Here is a 19,845-nt window from a genome sequence, read left to right on the forward strand (position 1 = left end):
TAACTAGGTCCCATTTGTTTATTTTTGTTTTTATTTTTACCAGGAGGTAGATCCAAAAAGATTGCTGCAATCTGTGTCAGAGAGTATTCATCCCATGTTTTTCTTTAGAGTTTGATAGTGTCCAGTCTTACCTTTAGGTCTTTAATCCATTTTAAGTGCTATCTCCTGGAGTTTGCTCAGATTTATGTTCCATTGAGTCAGTAATGCTATCCAACCATCTCATCATCTGTCTCCCCCTTCTCCTCCTGCCCTCAATCTTTCCCAGCATCAGGGTCTTATCCAATGAGTGGGCTCTTTGCATCAGGTGGCGAAAGTATTGCAGCTTCAGCTTGAGCATCAGGCCTTCCAGTGAATATTCAGGGTTGATTTCCTTTAGGATGGACTGATTCCTAGCACCATTTATTAAAGAAAGATATATTTAAATATAACCATACAAGACTCATGACAGCCGCAGACAGAGCACCTAAGAAGACAGAAAACAAAGCTGGGGGCCTGGGAGGAGGAGACGTCGGGTAGGGGGTGTAGGGGTCCGAGAGAGGATTGCTCAGGTCAGCCGGCCTTCATAGGGATCTCAAGATTGGTTTTCCAGGAGGAGAGAGAATCCTTTTTTTCTTAAGTGGTAGGAAGCAGCAGTGTGAACACAAGCTTGCAGGCCAGAAGGGATCCAGTGTGCAGAGGGGATTGTGATTGCAGCCAACTGGCTAGAGCAGAGGGTTTTGATTAGGGGGTGAGGAGTGGTAGGGGGGGCGCGTTTGGAACACGTGGTCCATTTCAGTGCTGATCTGCCCCAAGGGGATCAGATGGTGGTATTCATATCCCGGGACTGTCTTGCTGGAGCCCTGGCTCTGGCTGTGTGGCGTGGAGGTACTTTCTCAATGTAGCTATTTGTACCGAGCCTGTCACTAGCTCGGCAGGAGGTAAAAATCACTTGACAGTCTCTCCTGGCTCTCACCCATCCAAAGCCTGAGAGAGTGGGGGTGTCAGAGTGGGTGGGCGCCAGGGAGAGGGCGTGCTTAAGAGCTAAGCATGCAGTGAAGGAGAGTAACGGGCACTGAGAGGCTTGCCCACAGGCCAGAGCCACCCGTGCCAGGCAGACGGGCCCCCACCGTGGGGCCCCTGTGCCTGCACGCTCCTCATGGTTGGCCTTTCACTTTCACCATATTTGGTTCTATATGGAAATCTCTCTCACACTCTTTCTCGATCTCATTTTCTGCATGCACACACACACATACACATAATTATTACCAAAAAATCACTTTAGAATTTAAGCTCTCAGCTATAAGATCCTTCTCCTGAACAAAAAGCTACAAGTGAGTGCATTTCTGTTTGTTCTGTATTACAGGAACCTCTCGCCACTTGCAGTACCTATTAAACCCATTCGACTTCTAAAGGCGAGAACGATAACATTTTGGATTTCATTTTTGTTTGTCCTCTGAGAGTCTTGAGTTTGGGCCAAAAACCCAGGCCCTGGATGAATGTGCTTCAGACCTCACTTTTTGTCACGAGGCCAAGTGGACTTGGGAGAGAGGGTGGAGCTGTCTGTTCAGACATGATTCTTAGTTTTGCCCTTTGCCTCTGGAGCCAGGGCCCTGGCCCACATCCAGCCGCACGATGGGAAGATTATGATATTTTCTAGGTAATTTTAAGGAGCACAAACCCAAAGTAAAGTCAGGTGGTTTCAAGCCTGCACTGAATTTTTCATGTTAAGGATTTGTCCTGATTTGGGTTTTCAGCAGAGCTGTATTTTGAATGATGAAGGGAGCTGTATTCTTCTGGAGACAGGCATGTTTTGGTTGTTTGCTAATGACCTCTGGTTTTGCTTATGGGGAGTTTTGTTAACAAATGGAAATGTAGCAAAATAAAACACTCTCTTCCATACTTGCTTTTTCCCCCCACTTCCTTTTTCTCCATTATTTAAACAATAGGAACCCTTGCAATAAACTGTCAAAACCAGGCTATAGATATTAGTTATTGTAGCATCATTAATACTGTGTAAAAATAAATTAGTCACTTTGGCAATCAAACACATTCTTGTAATCTGCCATCGGTGCTTTTAAACAGAGCCTTCCCTTCGCCGTTTGATAGATGCTATTGTTAAGAGAAGGGGCTGTGGAGATGTATTCAAAAATTCTTTGAAAATTTTCCAGCCTCAGGAACCCATTATGCAGGCGTTAGCCTTTAAAGGAGACTGATAATGAGTGGGCTTCCCAGATGGCTCGGTGGTAAAGAATCCTCCTGCAAATGGAGGAGACAGGAGATGCATGTTTGATTCCTTGGTCGGGAGGATCCCCTGGAGTAGGAAGTGGCAACCCGCTCCAGTATTCTTGCCTGGAAAATTCCAGGGACAGAGGAGCCTGGCAGGCTACAGTCCATGGGGTCACAAGGAGGTGGACAGGACTGAGCACACAGAGGAGCCTGGCAGGAGCCTGCCTGCTCTGGAATCGAAAGGTTAACAACCCAGGAGAGGAGGGCTCTGCCTGGGGACCCTAGTTGGGCTGGCTACCCTGCCTGCTTGCCCTCTCACCCCATCCCTACCTCACCCTCCAACTACCTTGTCTAAAAGAAAGAGACCTCAAGATGGAGCCTGCAGAGGGTCACAAGACTAAGCCAAAATACACTCTTACCTCAAGCACAGAAGGCTTCATTGCGGGCAGGGGGTGGTGGATATAGCTCTGTATTCGGGCAAAAGAAACTGAATCGGACGGAACGGTCATTTCTGGTTCCCGTTCAGTTGGGTCCCTGTGATGGTTTGGCACCTTGGTATTGAGGTTGCATAGAGTTTTCCAGTCTCCATCCTCCCTTGTCCCAGTGGCCTAAGACACGTGGCAGAACTACTGGTGTGATATAAGGTGAAGTTGAAAATTACAAGGAGGCTCTGCTGTCCTTGTGTCTTCCCGTGGGAGACACAGGCTGGGCCTGCCATCGTTGACTGCGTGTTAAGTCCACACACAGTGTACTCTTCTGCGCTCTTGGGGGAAATTCCGTAAATTCAGAATTTCAGAGAGTATGTGTGCCCATGTGGGTGTGCACTGGAAGCCAAGGAAAAAAGAGAGCCTTCTTTCTCTTTTTCTTTGAGAGCTGCATCAGTTTGCTGGAGTCGCCATAACAAAGTATCAGAGATGGGATGGTTATAACAATAGAAGTTTATTTCCTTGCAGTTCCGGAGACTGGAAGTCCAAGAGCAAGGTATCGATAGGGTTGTCTTCTGAGACCTCGCTCCTTGGCTTGTGGATGGCCATATTACCCCCGTGTCTTCCCCACCCCCATGCCTGTCTTTATCCAAATCTCCTCCTCTTATAAGGACACCAGTCACATTGGATTAAAGCCCCCCATTATCTCATTTAACCTTAATCACCTCTTTCTGGAGGCTATATCCAAATAGTTACATTCTGAGGTCCTGAGGGTTAAAACTTCAACAGTGACTTTCGGGGCCAACATAGTTTACCCTGATAAAAGCTAAGGATTGAGCCTTGGTTATGGACAAACAGCTTAACAATAATGAGCTTCTCCTGATGTTCTTACACACCCCCCCACACACACACACACATGCACACCCACACTCCTAGTGCCTAAAGGGCTCTAATCCCTCCAAGGCTGGCTCCCAGGGGCAGCAGCGCCTTGAAGGACCCATGGCTGGTGAGGGAAAGTTGCAGGAATAGTCAATGCATTATAGCTAATGTGAGAAGTAAGTTTGTTTGCTTGGGGTGGGGGGAACAGTGTTGCTTCCTACAGGACTTTAATACATTTAATTCCTGATTTTTGGCATTTGTGGATGGGATTTTGCATAACAATCATGGACTTACATTAATAGCTTCATCTTGAAACGCCTGAATTTATAGCATAGAAATTTTGTCCATGGTATAGAAGTAACATCAGTAGTTGTCTCTGCAATTTTTTTAAATTAATTTTTATTGGCGTGCAGTTGATTTTACAATGTTGTGTTTTTGCTGTATATCACAGTGGATCAGTTACAGGTGTAGGCACTCTTTTTTCGATTCTGTTCCCATGTAGGTCATTACAGAGTACTGAGTAGAGGTCCCTATGCTGTGCAGTGGTTCCTTATTAGTCATCTATTTTATATAGTAGGGTGTACATATCAATCACAGTCTCTCAATTTATTCTTCCCCTCACTTTCCCCCTTGGTAACCATAAGTTGGTTTCCTACATCTATGACTATTTCTGTTTATAAATAAGTTCATTTGTACCACTTTTTAAGATTCCATATATAAGCGATATTATCATAAGATATTTTTCTCTCTGTGTCTGACTTACATTACTCAGCATGACAGTCTCCAGATCCATCCCTGCTGCTGCACATGGCATTATTTTGTTTTCATGGCTGAATAATATTCCATTGTGTCTGTGTGTATACACGCCACCCCCCCCATATCCTGTTTATCCGTTCCTCTGTTGATGACCTTTCCAGATTGCTTCCATGTCTTGGCTATCGTAAGTAGTGCAGCAAAGAACACTGGAGTGTGTGTATCCTTTCGCGAATAGTTTTCTGCAGATAAATGCCCAGGAGTGAGATTGCTGGGTCATACGGTAGCTCTGTAGAGAAGTAAGTTTGTTGACGCTGAATCCAAAGACCCATCTCGTCACTTTTACTGTGTTCAGAATACATTTACAAACTGGTGCGGGATGTCTAGTCCCTGTGTGGTACTGATTTCAATTCAGGATCCTTTACCATCCATACAACATTCTCTTGTTTCTAGGTATCGCTCTTCTTCTCCAGACAAATAAACATAAGAATATGTGAATGTAAAAATATTTCATGAAAAATTAGGTTAATTACCCTCTCAGTCAATCTCTCTTTCTCTTCCTCTCTCCCACTGCCCCCCAACACACGTCAGTAGAACTGTATGTTTTAAAAAGAATCTCAGGTACATAGGAATGTTTTAAGTCCATGGATTACTTTTGTTTGTGTTCAATGAGATAAAATTCGTCAGACGTTTAATTCCCGATACCCTGTTCTTGTGATACACAGGAAGTACCTGACTAGGTTCCCTACCATCCCGGCCTACTTTTCATATCACCTTCCTCCAAGAACAGTCCCTCGTGTTTGCTTTGGTGCCCGTTCTGTACAAACGTGCTGACCTCTTTGCCATGATGGGGTGCTCTTCATCAGAGATAATATTTAAGGGAGCAGAGTGAAGGGAAAGGTTCATGGCAAAGTGACATGCTCAAATAAGAGTCTTAGGAGGATGCTGAATCAAGAACCCAACAGGAAAAGCAGAGGTTCAGCCCTGGGAGACCAAGAAAGAATCCAGAGCCCAAAGAATCAGGGCAAAGTTCAAGGCTCTGCTCAGAGGTGTCAGAAAAAGCTGGGATGGCACCCAGATGTTACCTGCACCAACACCTATTTTCAGTGCATCTTCTCTGCCTCCTGTTTGCCAGGCTTACTGCCAAGTGTGAGATATAAAGCTCCATAAGAAATTGTCTGACATATCAAGGATGGCACATCAAAGTGGCAAGTGGGCGGTCTTATGGAATAAGAAAAGCAGCCCTAGACGCAAACACTAGTAACACTAGGGTCCTCTTAGAGATCTTGGAGACACTTTGGCCACCTGATGCAAAGAGCCGACTCATTGGAAAAGACACTGATGCTGGGAAAGACTGAAGGCAGGAGGAGAAGGGGATGACAGAGGATGAGACGGCTGGATGGCCAACTCGATGGACATGAGTTTGAGCAAGCTCTGGGAGTTGGTGATGGACAGGGAGGCCTGACGTGCTGCAGTCCATGGGGTTGCAAAAGACTGAGCGACTGAACTGAACTGAGAGATAGGTGGTTTGTGATTGGATGGCTTTAACTATCACAAGCATGTCCAAATATTTGGGTTAGCTTGCTAAACCAATCAAAGAGCCAACATGCCTGCAGTCCAACTGCAGCCATATTTCCCGGCTGCTCCTTGACCAACCGTCATTAGCTTTTTGACGCTTCCCTCTCCAAGATCTCTGGTGAACCCCCTCACTGTTGAGTGTGATGGCTCCTTTTTAGTGCTCATCTGGCATCATACTGTCTGTCGAGGACTCATTTCTGCAGCCCTCTCTCCTCTTCCTCAGCATCTCTTGTGAAAGATTCTTTGCCATGGACTTCAAGCTTGTCCCTTCCTTCAGTTTCAGACCTACATTTTGACTGCCAGCTTAACCTGAGTGTCATCTCCAGAGACTCAAATGCACCGTGTTTAATATATAAATCAGATCTTCCGGCTCCACTGTGCAGCAGAAAAGCTGAAAACTCCCACAAGAGTGTTAGACATCTCTGAACCAGTGACCTGTAGATTTATCACTACATGTTTAATAAATGAGTAGCTTATTGCATTAAAAAAACAGTCTTAACTCTATACCCAAGACCATTCATAATACGTCTTTACCCCCGACTCTATCCAAACAAAAATGATTTCCTATTATTCCATAGGACAAATCCTCAGATTCCACAGCCTGTCCCCACGTCTCACCTTCCATCTGGGAATTCCATGCTGATGTTCACAGCCAAGTCTTTTCATGCTGTGATTCTCCCCCCGCCAACCGCCTGGCTTCCTTACCATCTGTCAAAGTCTGTGCATCTTTCTAGGCGGGTCCCCTCACCTGTCCCGGATAATACCTTCCTTGACCACATCAGACTAAAAGTAACCACCAAAATGCCATCTCCCCAATCTCTGAATTCCTCTGGCACCTAACATCCGTACCACAGAGTTTAGCACCTGGCTACCTACTTGTTCGCTTTCTTTTGTATAAACAAACCAGAAAGCCAGTCTCTTTTCCAGAGATTCACAGACATGGTAAATTCCTCCTTGAGTTTTCCCCAAGAACGTGTCTTTGAGGACATTCTTTTATATTTTTTTCTTTCTTCAGATGGGGAAATCTGCATACCTCCTTGTGACATGATGGGTTTTACCCTTTGTCTTACTTATCAGGAAATATAGAGCTGATTCACTACCAGATTGTGATAATCAGTTTATCTCAGGATCCTACTATTAACTCTCTGTTCACCTGCCTCTTGTGTGTTTATTCTTACTTTTGCGATCTGTTTAACTTGTAAGACAACATAAGTCCTTTTGGAACAATATGAGAAAATGGGCTCCCAAGGAAACAATTTTCTCTTATTACTTCATAATTTTCGTTTTCCTACCTGGACTCCAAGTCCTTCTGAACAGTCACATCTTGTCTTTTTATTGATTTCCCGAAGTAGGAAGAATATGGTAGGTCCTCAGTAAGTCATTGTTGAGGAATTAATACTTTTGAAGAGCTTAAGTGAAATAATGTATTTTGTTAAGGTGGGTGAGGTTATTTTAAACTCCGATGGAAACATCTCCTTAAAAATTACATAATTCTAGCAGAGGGCCCTGAAGCATATCTATTTCTGCTAACGTTTTGTTCAAATGTTCAAAGCATCAGAAGAAAAACACAATAAAAATCAAAAGTTAAACGTTACAGTAACTTGAGCATAACCCTTGACACAGGGAAGATGATGAACAAAATCAATAGTTTGCTGCCATTTACACTTCCTGGATGAAAGTGCATTTTCCCCCAAAACCCCAAAGCCCTGCTGGCTGCCTCTGTAATAAACATGTAATAAACATGAGTCAGGTGGTATCTGACTTATTTTTTCTTCACTTATCCTCATTTTCACCCCTTCTTCCCCTCCCTTCCTAACATAAGGTGGCAAACATTAAAATCAGCTTTCTAGAAAACTACCTATGCCAGTCATCAACTTCTTTTCTTCCCTTTTTTGGGGCGGAGGGAGAAGGAGGGGGTTCCGTTTTTTAAGCTCACTCAGGGAGAATACTTGAACTGTGAAAGAAACCACAAGAATGTAATCATCAAGTCACAGCCAGACCTAGCCTGTGTTCCTGCTTCCTGTCCATTTACCCCTGAACCCCCCGCCCCCCCCCAAACAGTCACCCACCAACACATACCTGTTAAATATTTATACAGGCATGTGTGAATAATCCGTAGAAGTACAAACACTTTTGAGACTTAAAATTCGCCCTGCTGACTGGTCTTTATCCCTGTGCAAACAAGGCTTGCTGAATCCTTTCTTTTCTCTTTTAACGAGAGCCCTTTCATTTCAGTGATATGCCGGAGGGGTTGCCTTCCTCATCCTTCTCCTTCTAAGTGCTCATGTTTGAAGAGAGAATGAGAATGACAAATAACAGATACAACTACGTACATAATCCATGCTTAGTCGCTCAGTCTGTCCAACTCTTTGTGACCCCATGGACTGTAATAGCCCAGCAGGCTCCTTTGTCCATGGGATTTTCCAGGTAAAAATACTGGAGTGGGTTGCCATTTCCTCCTCCAGGGCATCTTCCTGACTCAGGGATTGACCCATATCTCCTGTGTCTCCTGCTTTGCAGGCAGATTCTTTACCCACTGAGCTATCTGGGAAACCCACATAATTATGAAATTCAAAGATAGCTCCATCCCCACCTCCTGGTCTAACCTGCATGTTATGTCTAATGTTGGAAGATAAATTAAAACTCCTCATTATCCCCGAAAGTAGCTGTGTTTGGATCAAACCAGGATAGGTCTATCTAGAGCAGCCTCATGTGACCTCTCAGCCTTGCAAATTGTCCAGGGTTCATCAGTAATACTAGGTTATTTTCTCATGCCCATCTACAATGTCCTGAATCACCTCATCTCATGCTTAGCTGGTGTTTCCAGTTTGAACAGACATTAATTTCAACTTGGCTTGGGCAAAATAAAATAGGTCATCAAATCAATAAACAGGGTAAGCAGGAAGCATATCAAATATATTCTCTCTAAACTGAATGTTTTGAACTTCTGCTGTGTGGGATTCTCTGCACCAATTAGAATAAATACACTGTTTCCACCATTAAAATAAATAAAATTGTCAGCTATCCCACTCTTACATATAATATTAAAAAAAAATACATTGCATTTAACACCAGGAGATGCAGGGGTGCAGACCCAGAAAAAAAAACTTGCCTTGACCCTTTGAAAGTGTGCCTTTCTTATGTATGTATGTGTGCTGTGCTAAGACACTTCAGTCGTGTCTGACTCTTTGTGACCCTATGGACTGTAACCCACCAGGCTCCTCTATCCATGGGATTCTCCAGGCAAGAATACTGGAGTGGGTTGCCATGCCCTCCTTTAGGGGAACTTCCTGACCCGGGGATCAAACCCATGTCTCTTTTGTCTCCTGCACTGGCAGGCAGGTTCTTAACCACTAGCGCCACCTGGGAAGCAAAACTGAGTGTACACAATATACACTGAATTGTTGAGCAGGTAGAATGGGATATTTAATTATTTAGATGACTTTACCATTAGATTTTAAAGCTGAGTATTTGGGTATATGACTTCTTGAAAAGAAACAAAATTCATCTAAATGTTATATTTACTAAACGTACTGTGACCACTAATGTCAGCTTAGCTCTGAGAACTGGCAAGTGTTTATCCTATAGAATTTAGACATAAGAATAAAGGGAGAGTCAAGATGTAATCTATGAAGTGAGAGTGAAAGCCAGTCATGTTTGACTCTTTGCAACCGCATGGACTATACCGTCCATGGAATTCTCCAGGCCAGAATACTGGAGTGTGTAGCCTTTGCCTTCTCCGGGGGATCTTCCCAACCCAGGGATCGAACCCAGGTCTTCCACGTTGCAGGCAGATTCTTTACCAGCTGAGCCACCAGGGAAGATGTAATCTATGGATCTAGGCTTATGTGCATGCCTGCACACCTGCTCAGTCGTGTCTGGCTCTTTGCGACGCTATGGACTGTAGCCCACCAGGCTCCGTTGTCCATGGGGTTCTCCAGGCAAGAGTACTAGAGCAGGTTGTCATTTCCTTCTCCAGGGGATCTTCCCTACCCAGGGATTGAACCTTCATCTCTTGCGTCTGGCAGACAGACTCTTTACCACTGTTCCACCTGGGAACTCCATCTAGGCTTATACCTTTATCTTTTTAAATCTTTAAGAATTATGTATTTCTAAATTTATATATTAATATTTTTGCGTGTGTGCTAAGTTGCTTTGGTCGTATCCGACTCTTTGCAACCCTGTGGACTGTAGCCCACCAGATTCCTCTGTCCATGGGATTCTCCAGGCAAGAATACTGCAGTGGGTTGCCATGCCCTCCTCCAGGGGATCTTCCCAACCCAGGGATCCAACCCACATCTCTTACGTCTCCTGTGCTGGCAGGTGGGTTCTTTACCAGTAGCACCTCTTGGGAAGCCCACTTTTCTGCATATATGTGTGTATTTTATAAATATATATACAAATATATGTTACATATAAATTTATTTACAATGGGGAGAGAGTTTGTAAGCCAGACACTAGAGTTGGATGGAAGTGGACAGTTTAGACCAGAGTGGAGATGTTCTACCACTGAGTCTACCCACTAACAAAATGCAGTTGTGTGATTTAACCCTAAATAGTAACAGAGACCTGGAGAAGGCAATGGCACCCCACTCCAGCACTCTTGCCTGGCTAATCCCATGGATGGAGGAGCCTGGAAGGCTGCAGTCCATGGGGTCGCTAAGAGTCGGACATGACTGAGTGACTTCCCTTTCACTTTTCACTTTCATGCATTAGAACAGGAAATGGCAACCCACTCCAGTGTTCTTGCCTGGAGAATCCCAGGGACGGGGGAGCCTGGTGGGCTGCCGTCTATGGGGTCGCACAGAGTCGGACACGACTGAAGCGACTTAGCAGCAGCAGTAACAGAGAAATACGCAAAGCTGCTTAAGGCTGCAAGCACGGCTATCCTTGCTTGTCTTTCTACTCTTTAAAGGTACGGCTACAACCACACTTCTGGCTGCGTAGGTCCAGTCTGAGTCATCCCTCTCCACCAGCATGTCCTAAACATCAGTCTCCACCCATCCCCTCCTCCCTCCTAACACAGTCTCTCATCAACCTGAACGTTGGCGGTACAATGAATGTTTAACCAGCATCGTGTTTGGTGTGAAACCACTCAACCATGGAGGAAATAGAGTCGGGGCAGCAGTAACCAGGGAGGGTCTCTCTTTAAACTGGCTTGCCTCCTTCTGCAGTCACAGAGTGTGTATCAGAGAGAAGCCAGCAGTCCAGAGAAAGACCACCCGAATGGTGCCAACAAGCCAACCATCAGTTGACACTCCCTGCTCTGCCTCTCCCCCGTCAGGAGGCAGAACTTACCCAAAGCGCCCTAGCAGCTAAGATGAACCCAAACAGTTCAGTTCAGGAGGGCACCCCAGCTTGAGTGTTTTCACAGTAATTCTCTACAGGCTTCACTAAAACGCCCGTTTTAAAGGCGAACCTTTAGGTGCAGCTGATGTGCATAAAAATCGTGCCTGTGCAGGGAGAAATATACTCCTTTATGAACGAGGGAGGCAAAGCTTGTAGGTTTTTTTCCCATAACTTTAAACACTCAAATACTAGTCAAAACCTGTGAATATGTATACATTCTTTTATATGGATAATTATCCTCTTTATTGGTGGCGCCTCCTGGATTAGAAGGATTTTTCATGCAAATAAGCAGGAGAGGAAGGTAGTGTAACAAAAAACACCTTTTATGTGGCTTATTCAGCAGAACTTCTACATTTATACAGAGGCAAAGGCTTTATTCCTGGATTTCTAGAGCCTTCTTTCTAATTATTTTATATTAACTAATTCAAATTAAAGTCCTCAGATGTACTTTTGGTTGAGGCAACCAAACAATAAACAGACTCACTGTACTTAACTCTGTTAAGAATAGCGCAGCCAAAGTGTTTATGCCTGATTTTGAATCTCTCACCATGATAGAAGCAGGTAAAGGTAGGATTTGGGTTATCAGGAGTATTGTTACAATATGAGCCACACAAATTAAGATAAATACAGGCTACTTTGTGCTTCAGGAGGACCCAGCATGTAGTTTGCAAATAATGTTTTCCATTTGGTTCAACAGCACCAAACTTCCCAACACCTTTTTTTGGGCCAACAGTGTTGGTTTTTTGGTTTGGTTTGTGAGTTTGGATTTGTTTGTATAAGGACTTTCTTTTTATGGTAGAGGCATCCATTTTTGTGAGCTTCAAGTTTGGGGGTCCTTTAGTTTTTTTTTTTTTTTAAGTGATATTGTGGTCTCACATTTTTAATGTTTCCTGGAAGAACTGGCTGGCTATTTAATTCCTTCACCAGAACCCACATGACAATTTTTGAAGGACATTTTCTTATTACTTATTGTTTAGTATTACGGTGATGATGATTTTTTTCCCCAACAAGATACAGTTTTCAAGGTAAGATTCCATTTGTTTCCTTGTATTTCAGAATAAAAATACAGAAATGCTACTGTTAGTTGTCCACCCCCATCCGACCAACCCATATAATACCCTTTTCCCTACTCCCCGCCCTTCCAAAGAAAGGTTCATGGTTTGGGTCGACATTTCTAAGTTGGCTTTGAAAGCTAATCATTTACAGACAGATGCAACCTCAAGAACCACAGTGTTTGGAGGTGTTCGGAGGCATTTTCGCACAAAATATTCCTTTTCATCAGCCTTCAAAAAACTAAAGCCCATTGGGACGCCTTGAGCTGTCTGATAAGAGGAAAATAAATCATATAGAGGAAAATAAACACTATATTTCCTGGATGTGACTTTGGTACATTTCTGACATCAGAAATAGAAATTCACCTCTCATGAAATCATTTTATACTTAACTGATTGGAAAAATGTGCAGCTCTCCTCATTGTCAGAAGTGTACTTATAAAATCAAAGCTCAATCTAGAGATCAAGTCTTTATTGTAAAACGTTGATGGATGTTGTAACTGTTCATTTTTGAACAGAATTCACTACCTGCCTCTTGTATGTAAATTTAGTATTTTTTATCCCTTCTCCAACTGGTCAAATAAATCTTTTATTACTTTTATTATTTCATTTTTTCCACTGAAAACTCCCTTCATATATCTTCATGTATTTTGATGAAATATGAACTCAAAAAAATTGCTGAGATATAAATTTCACAGAACATCAAGGAAGATGGCTTTAATTATAATATGTAGTTTTGAATAACTCGTTGTTAAACTTTCACATGGTTTATTCCATTCGGCTCTTACCACAGAACAGTTATAGAATCACAAAGCCAGTGGGAACCCTTGAGGTCAGTTTCTCCAGATTTCCATCTTACAGATGAAAACAAACTAAGATCCAAGGATGCTAAGTTGAAATTTCCCAAGGTCTGTAGTTTTTGCACTTTCTCCTACTTCCTTTTCCATTCCATCCTCCTCGTTTTATCCGCATCTATCCGATAATATAATTCAATTGGAGTCCTTCACCCCAGATTGTATAGGCATTGAGTGAACTTGAACCCGGATCTTTGCTTTTAGCATCATTTTATTCTACTCTCTAATGCATGGCCTGCTTTAATCTCTGCTGGCTAAAGGGCCATTTCCACCCTTTTTCTTAGTTTGCTGGAGAGAAAGATTTTTGTTAGCGTCACAAGATGCTAAGGGTCCCTGGAATTGTATGGGTAACAGCCTTGGGATTATTAATAACTGATTCAGGAAATGAAACGTTCTGACTGTGATATTTTTAACTCTTCCTATAAGTTACATAAGGTGTGCTTAGTAAGTATGGGTTGAACTGAATGGGATAGCAGCCAGGACTGCTAACAGATCCTCTCTTTCTGTGAAGACTGGAGACCTTCACTGTGTTTCATAGAGGACCGCACGGTTCCAGCAAACAGAAAATGGACTTAACAGCTAGAAAAACCAAAGAACCAACTCCAGTGTTGCCACGTACAACCTCGGGAAAGCTACAGACTTTCCTGGACTGTCATTTTCTTTTCTGTAAATACTGTCTACCTTTCAGAGATTTGATGTGAATTAAATTAGGCAATATGTATATAGAGGCAGGCACACGCAAACACCCAGTCATTTACCCTGCCCTGCCCTTGAAGTCTGTCTGGGAGGTGACTGGTAGCCTGCTTCTCCACTTCGAGAATCAGGGCATTACAATCATGCTGATCCGTGTCTGGATATTTTAGCATTTGGGGGGGGCACAGCCCTGGAAACTTGTCTGGTTGTTACAGCTTTATTTCATTGGCGTGCGTCACACATACTGTGGGCTGCGTTACAAGGCAGTTTTCCTTTTTCTTTTCTTTTTTCTAACAGGTCACCAATGCCAAGCAGGGCATCAGAAAAGAGAATACACAAGTGAAGGGGTTTTTGCCTAGTGAAATTTGATTGTCTTGAAAAACACTTTCTATGGTCCACACAGTGGAATGATATTTACTTTACTAAGTGGCCTAGTACTTTGCAGAGTAAATATCTAAGATCATCAAGCTTCTGTAGCTTTAATACATACAAATGATGTTACAAGTTCCTCCTCAAAAAATCATTGGCCCCTACACTTTCCACCTTTTCAAAACTTGTAGTGTTTTAAAACTGGTGCTAATGCAATAGCAAGCTATAACAACTTTGTGTATATAAGCATCTATGTTTCAGAATTCAAAACCAGAATCTTTAGGCCCTAATGCTTTTGATGTATTATATGAAAGTGCTAGTATTTCATGATATATATGTAAATTAGGAAATGTTTTATATTAAGTGTTTGAGACAAATTTTCAGTGAGGTTTTCAGCTTACCTTTTGAGTCCCAAATAAGTTAGAATGAAAGCTCCTTTATTGAAAAAAAAAAACACTGCACTTGACATTTGGACTAGCAGTGCTTACTATTATAAGAGTGGCATTAGCCTGTGCCTGTAGTGTCTGCTTCCCTGGTGGCTCAGAGGTTAAAGCGTCTGCCTCCAATGCGGGAGACCTGGGTTTGATCCCTGGGTTGGGAAGATCCCCTGGAGAAGGAAATGGCAACCCACTCCAGTACTCTTGCTTAGGGAATCCCATGGACAGAGGAGCCTGGGAGGCTACAGTCCACGGGGTCACAAAGAGCAGACACGACTGAGCGACTTCACTTTCACTTTCACTTTCATGGTGTCTGCTGATCTAATCTTGGGAACTAGTGGTTCATGGATGGTGGTTTCCTTGGTACCCTGCTAATGCCTTCAATCCTGACCAAGGCTTCTTCATACTGTAAATTTATCAAGGTTAAAACAAATCCTGTGAAGATAGAAATCCTCTCCCTTGCCCCAAACGTGCACAGTCTGTAATTTAAAATTACTTGCATAGTGACTTTTAGAATGAAAGCTTCAGTCTTGGAGGTAGGAGGTAATAAGGGAATATTAGCATTTCAGTACAAGACGATTTAATACGAGAAAATTGGTTTTTGGTCAGATGAACTAAAAGTTATTTCCAGATGTTTAAAAGGTAAAAAATATCCAAGATATACTACAGTTTTGACTAAGTTTCTTAAAAAAGGAAGCCACCAAAAAAGAAAAGGAAAGAAACACTAGAGATTAGCAATGTAATTTGAGAGAATTAACATATCAAATAATATCAGCTTCTTAGAAAATGCCTGGATGGTTTTAAAGCTGGATGGTTTTCTAATTGAGCAAAGCAAGGACTGTAGATTAGTTCTATATTTATTGAATGTCTGTGTTCATCTGTGTCTACACCTCTGTATACTCAGTTATCCTATCAGCTGGGTTATTAATAAAGGGTCCTGAGAACTGGCTTTTTAAAGCATGTGTAAGTCTTTCCTACTCTTTGATTTTAAGAAAAATGTGTTACTCATATTCTCTAACAAATAGTGACTGGCTAGCTACAAAATCAAGAATTTGGGACAAATAATCTCCTACTAAGAGAATTTAATACTCAGAAACGATCAATGAAGGACCACCTACTTTATCTACCCTGGCTTTTTTTTTATATTAATAAAAAAAGATGATGTTTTCATACTATTTTAAGGCATCACTGGATATTCAGATTCTCTGAAGAAGGAAGTTTGAATCATCTAGTCCAAGCAGTGAGAGAGGATGGGAAAAAGCCACATCAATAGCAAATAGGCAAATAATCTTAGGTCCAAATTAAGTGAGATATATTGGCATAAGAGTTATAATGTTGAGGAGTAAAATACAAAACTATAAAACTAATGTCCATTTAATTCTTTTTGCGATTAGCAGTGTTACATGTTTTTTTAGGTACTGCTTAAATTAAAAATAAGACCATACATACTACTCACCCTACACACGCAATGTCTCACCTAAAATCTTCTGTTGATTTAATAGTCTTACAACTGTATTCACGCCTCAGCAACGCCAAAGCAAGATAATTCATGGAAGGAGAAATCACTTAGTCACTACCTTAAATTTTTGCATTAGGTTCAGGCTATGGGAATTTTATTGTCTTCTCACTGATTTTCCCCTACTTTGAGTTCAGCATATGGATTTGGGGCTTTTTATTTTCCCTCACAGTACATCTTGGGAATGTGCTCAGATATTTGGTGCTGATTCCCCACAGATAGGTTCTTTGAACATTTTCTGCAGAAAGGATTTGCTTGTTCATATTGTGTTATCATTTTTTGGTCTTATTACTCTGGCCTGTACAGGCATTCGACTGTGCCCATGAAGAGGGTACAGACAGCTGACTGGATGAAGACATTGGGGAAAAAAACTCCCATTGTTTAGATTTCTGTCAGAGGATATAAGAATACTTAATTTCTTTTATCTCTAGGGCTTTCATTATCATTTAAATTTCATTTTACATTAATTGATCAGGGATTAGTAAAGCCATTATGCAGAAATTAGAATAAGACAAGCCAGATGGAATGAATAATTCATGAAGTCCAATTACATTTTATTTCTGGTGTACTTTCATACTTGCCTCTGACTTCTGTGCTATTTTGATGTGACAATATTCGCTGGAAATCAGGAGTGCCATTTTAATTTACTGTATCCCTCCGGAGGGGAAGCATTTGTATGCAGTAGGGGTGTGTTAATGCATTTCCCCCAAAACACCGATTTTCAGGGCTCTTAGAAATACTGGGTGAGCTAGAAAACGTGATTCGCCTTCCACGGAGGTTGAGGGACAGTGTATTGAGCCTCACCAGTACACCTGATTTGGGTGAACTGATCCTAGATAGAGAGACCAGAGTCTCAGAACCGCGAGATGTTTCACGTGCCGGAAGAGCTAACGATCCCTTTAAAATAGGTGACCCCATTCCCGCGCAAAGGAACCATTAAAGAATAAATCTGGCCCCGGGGTCGGATTGGAAGCAGAGCTGCAGCCACGGAAAACGGCCGCTAGGTGGCAGGCGTTGCCTTCCGTGCTAAGGGTTCTGGGTCGCCGCGATTGCCCGGGCTTCCAGAGCCTTCCCCCGCGGGTCTGACCCCGGCGAGCAGAGCACGCCTGGGTTCGGCCCCCAGCAGCTCGCATCGCGGAGCCCGCCGAGCACCCCGAGTGCCCGCCGCCCGTTCACCTGTGCGGAACGTCTCCCCCACTGTGTCTGAAGCCGCCTCCCCGCCCGTCCCAGCCCCCAGCCCCTTGAGTCCCTCCCCGCCCCCCACCCCCGGTATTTATTTATGCCAGTGGACAGTTCTAGTAACTTTAAAGCTGCGGTTCACCTTCCCGAGGACTTTCATCTCGGGAAGTTTTATGACACTTTGTGAATGTGCAAAGTTTTTAATTAGGCTCGCTAGACAGCCCGAGGCAGCGGCAGCGCCACGAAGTCTTCACGGTCTCTCTGCTTCACAGCACAACAAGCCGCTCTACTCCTTTGAAGACAATGCCGACTATGTGTACGATGTCATGTGGTCGCCCGTGCACCCCGCGCTCTTTGCCTGCGTGGACGGGATGGGGCGCTTGGACCTCTGGAACCTCAACAATGACACCGAGGTGAGCGCAGGCGCCGGACCCGGCGGGCTGGGAGGGGGGCGCCGGCGGCTTCTCTCCGTCTCCCCCCCTCTCAGAAACGGCCTTTTTTTGGACAGACCCTCTAATTGCAGCTGTGCTGCCGACCCCCCATTCTCCGCTGCTCTGCAGGGAATTGGCAGATGCATTTGGCCCCAAATCATGTAATCTCACTTCATCCCTAAAACCGTGGCAGAATCCTGGACAATTGACGACCCTTCTTTGCAAAGAGCAAAACCATACGTGTTCACGCCTTTCACTGCGGGAAAGGACGCTGGGGCATATTTGAGAGTGGTGTTGAAATAACTATGGGCAAGCACTTGGAAAAGTAAGCTTTTGTGGACTCTGACTTGAGATTGGGCTTTTTTAAAGGGCTATTTGCCAGTGTTTGCTGTTTGCACGATTTCTGTTTTAAATCCGTAAAAGATAATTCTCTGGACTGTTGATGTTTAGATCTAGTCTTCATTTAATTTTTAGAAGGTAAATAATCCTTGTCTAAGAGACTGAACTCACCACTTTTATAATAGTTTCTATCTCTGAACATGTATATTCAGTAATTTTTAAAAAATATTTTAACATGTCACATTTGGAGTACTTCACAAGTGAAATTTTTTTCAAAAGGCAATTAATCACAGGGAAATAGTCTTTTAAAAAAGCATGCTGTATGTATTCATGTTTTTAAAATTATGTCACATGTCTTATTCCTATTTTCCACTCTCAAAATTATTGAGGTGCTGATTTTCAGGTACTAGAGTTTGGGGTTGAGTTTAAAAAGAAACATGAATATTAAAGGTCCTTCAGTTTAATACAATAAAATGGTCTGGTCATCAGCTGGTCCCTGATTCAGGGTAGCTCTCCATCAATAAGAGTGGACAGGTAAGAAGAACAAGTGCTGAAAACTAAGTGTCAAGTGGAGAACAAGGGAGAGGTCTTTTGAAGTGTTCTGAACAGGAAACAGCTTAGCCTTTTTAATTAGGAAGCCTACAGCTGGGGGAGGTGAGGAGAACCGGGCTGCCCTGATATTTTTGGGGGGAGGGGCAGGGAAATATCCTTCAGGTGTTATTACTGAGTCACTGTATCATACAAGATTATATTCACCTAAAACCACTGCCAAATAGTTGTCTTTTACAAATCTTCCCATTTAACTCTGTTTCTGATTTTTCCTTTTGGCTACCAGAACTGCATGACAAGGACAAGAGTTATGTAATGAAGTGTCTTTGGAAATGCAGGGCAGCAGTAGTGCAGGGCCCATCATTTCAGACTTTGAAACTTTTATAACATTATTGCCTTTCATGGAAAGGTGCCTACTACTCGACAGTGTAATGGTTTCCCAAAGTCTTTCATCACCATTGATTAAAGTCATATTGTTTCTCTTTGGTAGAATAAACTCATTCACTGTAAACAACCCAAAAAAGCACAGTTTTCAGTCTGACTTAGGAAACACCCCCCCTCCCCAACCACACACACATAGTTAGAAATCAGATTTACTAGAAGTGAGTTCAGGTGATACTCAACTATTAATATGGTGCAGTGGAGTGTCCTACCAACTCCTTAGTAATTCCTCTGTAACTCTTTTTGTTTAGTTTTGTTTTTTTATCTGCTCTTTAGGTAAAATGAAATAATATCTCAGCATTGCCAAATGTGATTTTTTTTTTTTTCTCCCTTTCCTCTCTCTAGGTATCAAGAGACAACCACATAAGTCTCTTATAGCTAAGCATTTTAAGAAATCATTACTGGGCATGCAAATCGTTTCGTTTTGCGGTGAACATAGTTCTGCTTTTGCAATAATAGTAGATACATTGAGCCTGATTCAGATCCAGTAATAAACTGAACACTTTTTAAAACCCTCAAATCACTTTCGTCTTCTGTCAAGTTGAACAAGATTTTTCAAATATTTGTCCAATTAGAAATTAGATTTGTTTTAAAAAAAAAAAAAAAAAAAAACCTGAAACTTCAGTGCTGCTTTGTCGGTGTTCAAAATACAGTGCTTTTTAAACCAACTTATTCCAAGTACTCCTATGCAAGGACAGTTTTTACATTCACCTACTTCACTGTTACTGATCTCTATGCAGTGTGGTAAACTATGTGTATATATTCTGTGTTTGCAATTAAAATGATTAAAAACTGT

At 42.6% G+C, this 19,845-nt stretch overlaps 1 protein-coding gene across 3 annotated transcripts in view; it reads left to right on the forward strand.

The window, feature by feature from the left end:
- DYNC1I1 (dynein cytoplasmic 1 intermediate chain 1) overlaps positions 1–19,845 on the forward strand; it is a 402,011-nt gene that overhangs the window by 360,679 nt on the left and 21,487 nt on the right. For all 3 annotated transcript variants that reach the window (XM_040260479.1, XM_040260481.1, XM_040260482.1), the window contains one exon: positions 17,562–17,702. In XM_040260479.1, the coding sequence (XP_040116413.1) occupies positions 17,562–17,702 (141 nt within the window). The remainder of the gene's footprint in view (positions 1–17,561; positions 17,703–19,845) is intronic.

Source organism: Oryx dammah, unplaced genomic scaffold, assembly GCF_014754425.2.
Source record: "Oryx dammah isolate SB20612 unplaced genomic scaffold, SCBI_Odam_1.1 HiC_scaffold_18, whole genome shotgun sequence".
In the NCBI taxonomy this organism is placed as follows: Eukaryota; Metazoa; Chordata; class Mammalia; order Artiodactyla; family Bovidae; genus Oryx; species Oryx dammah.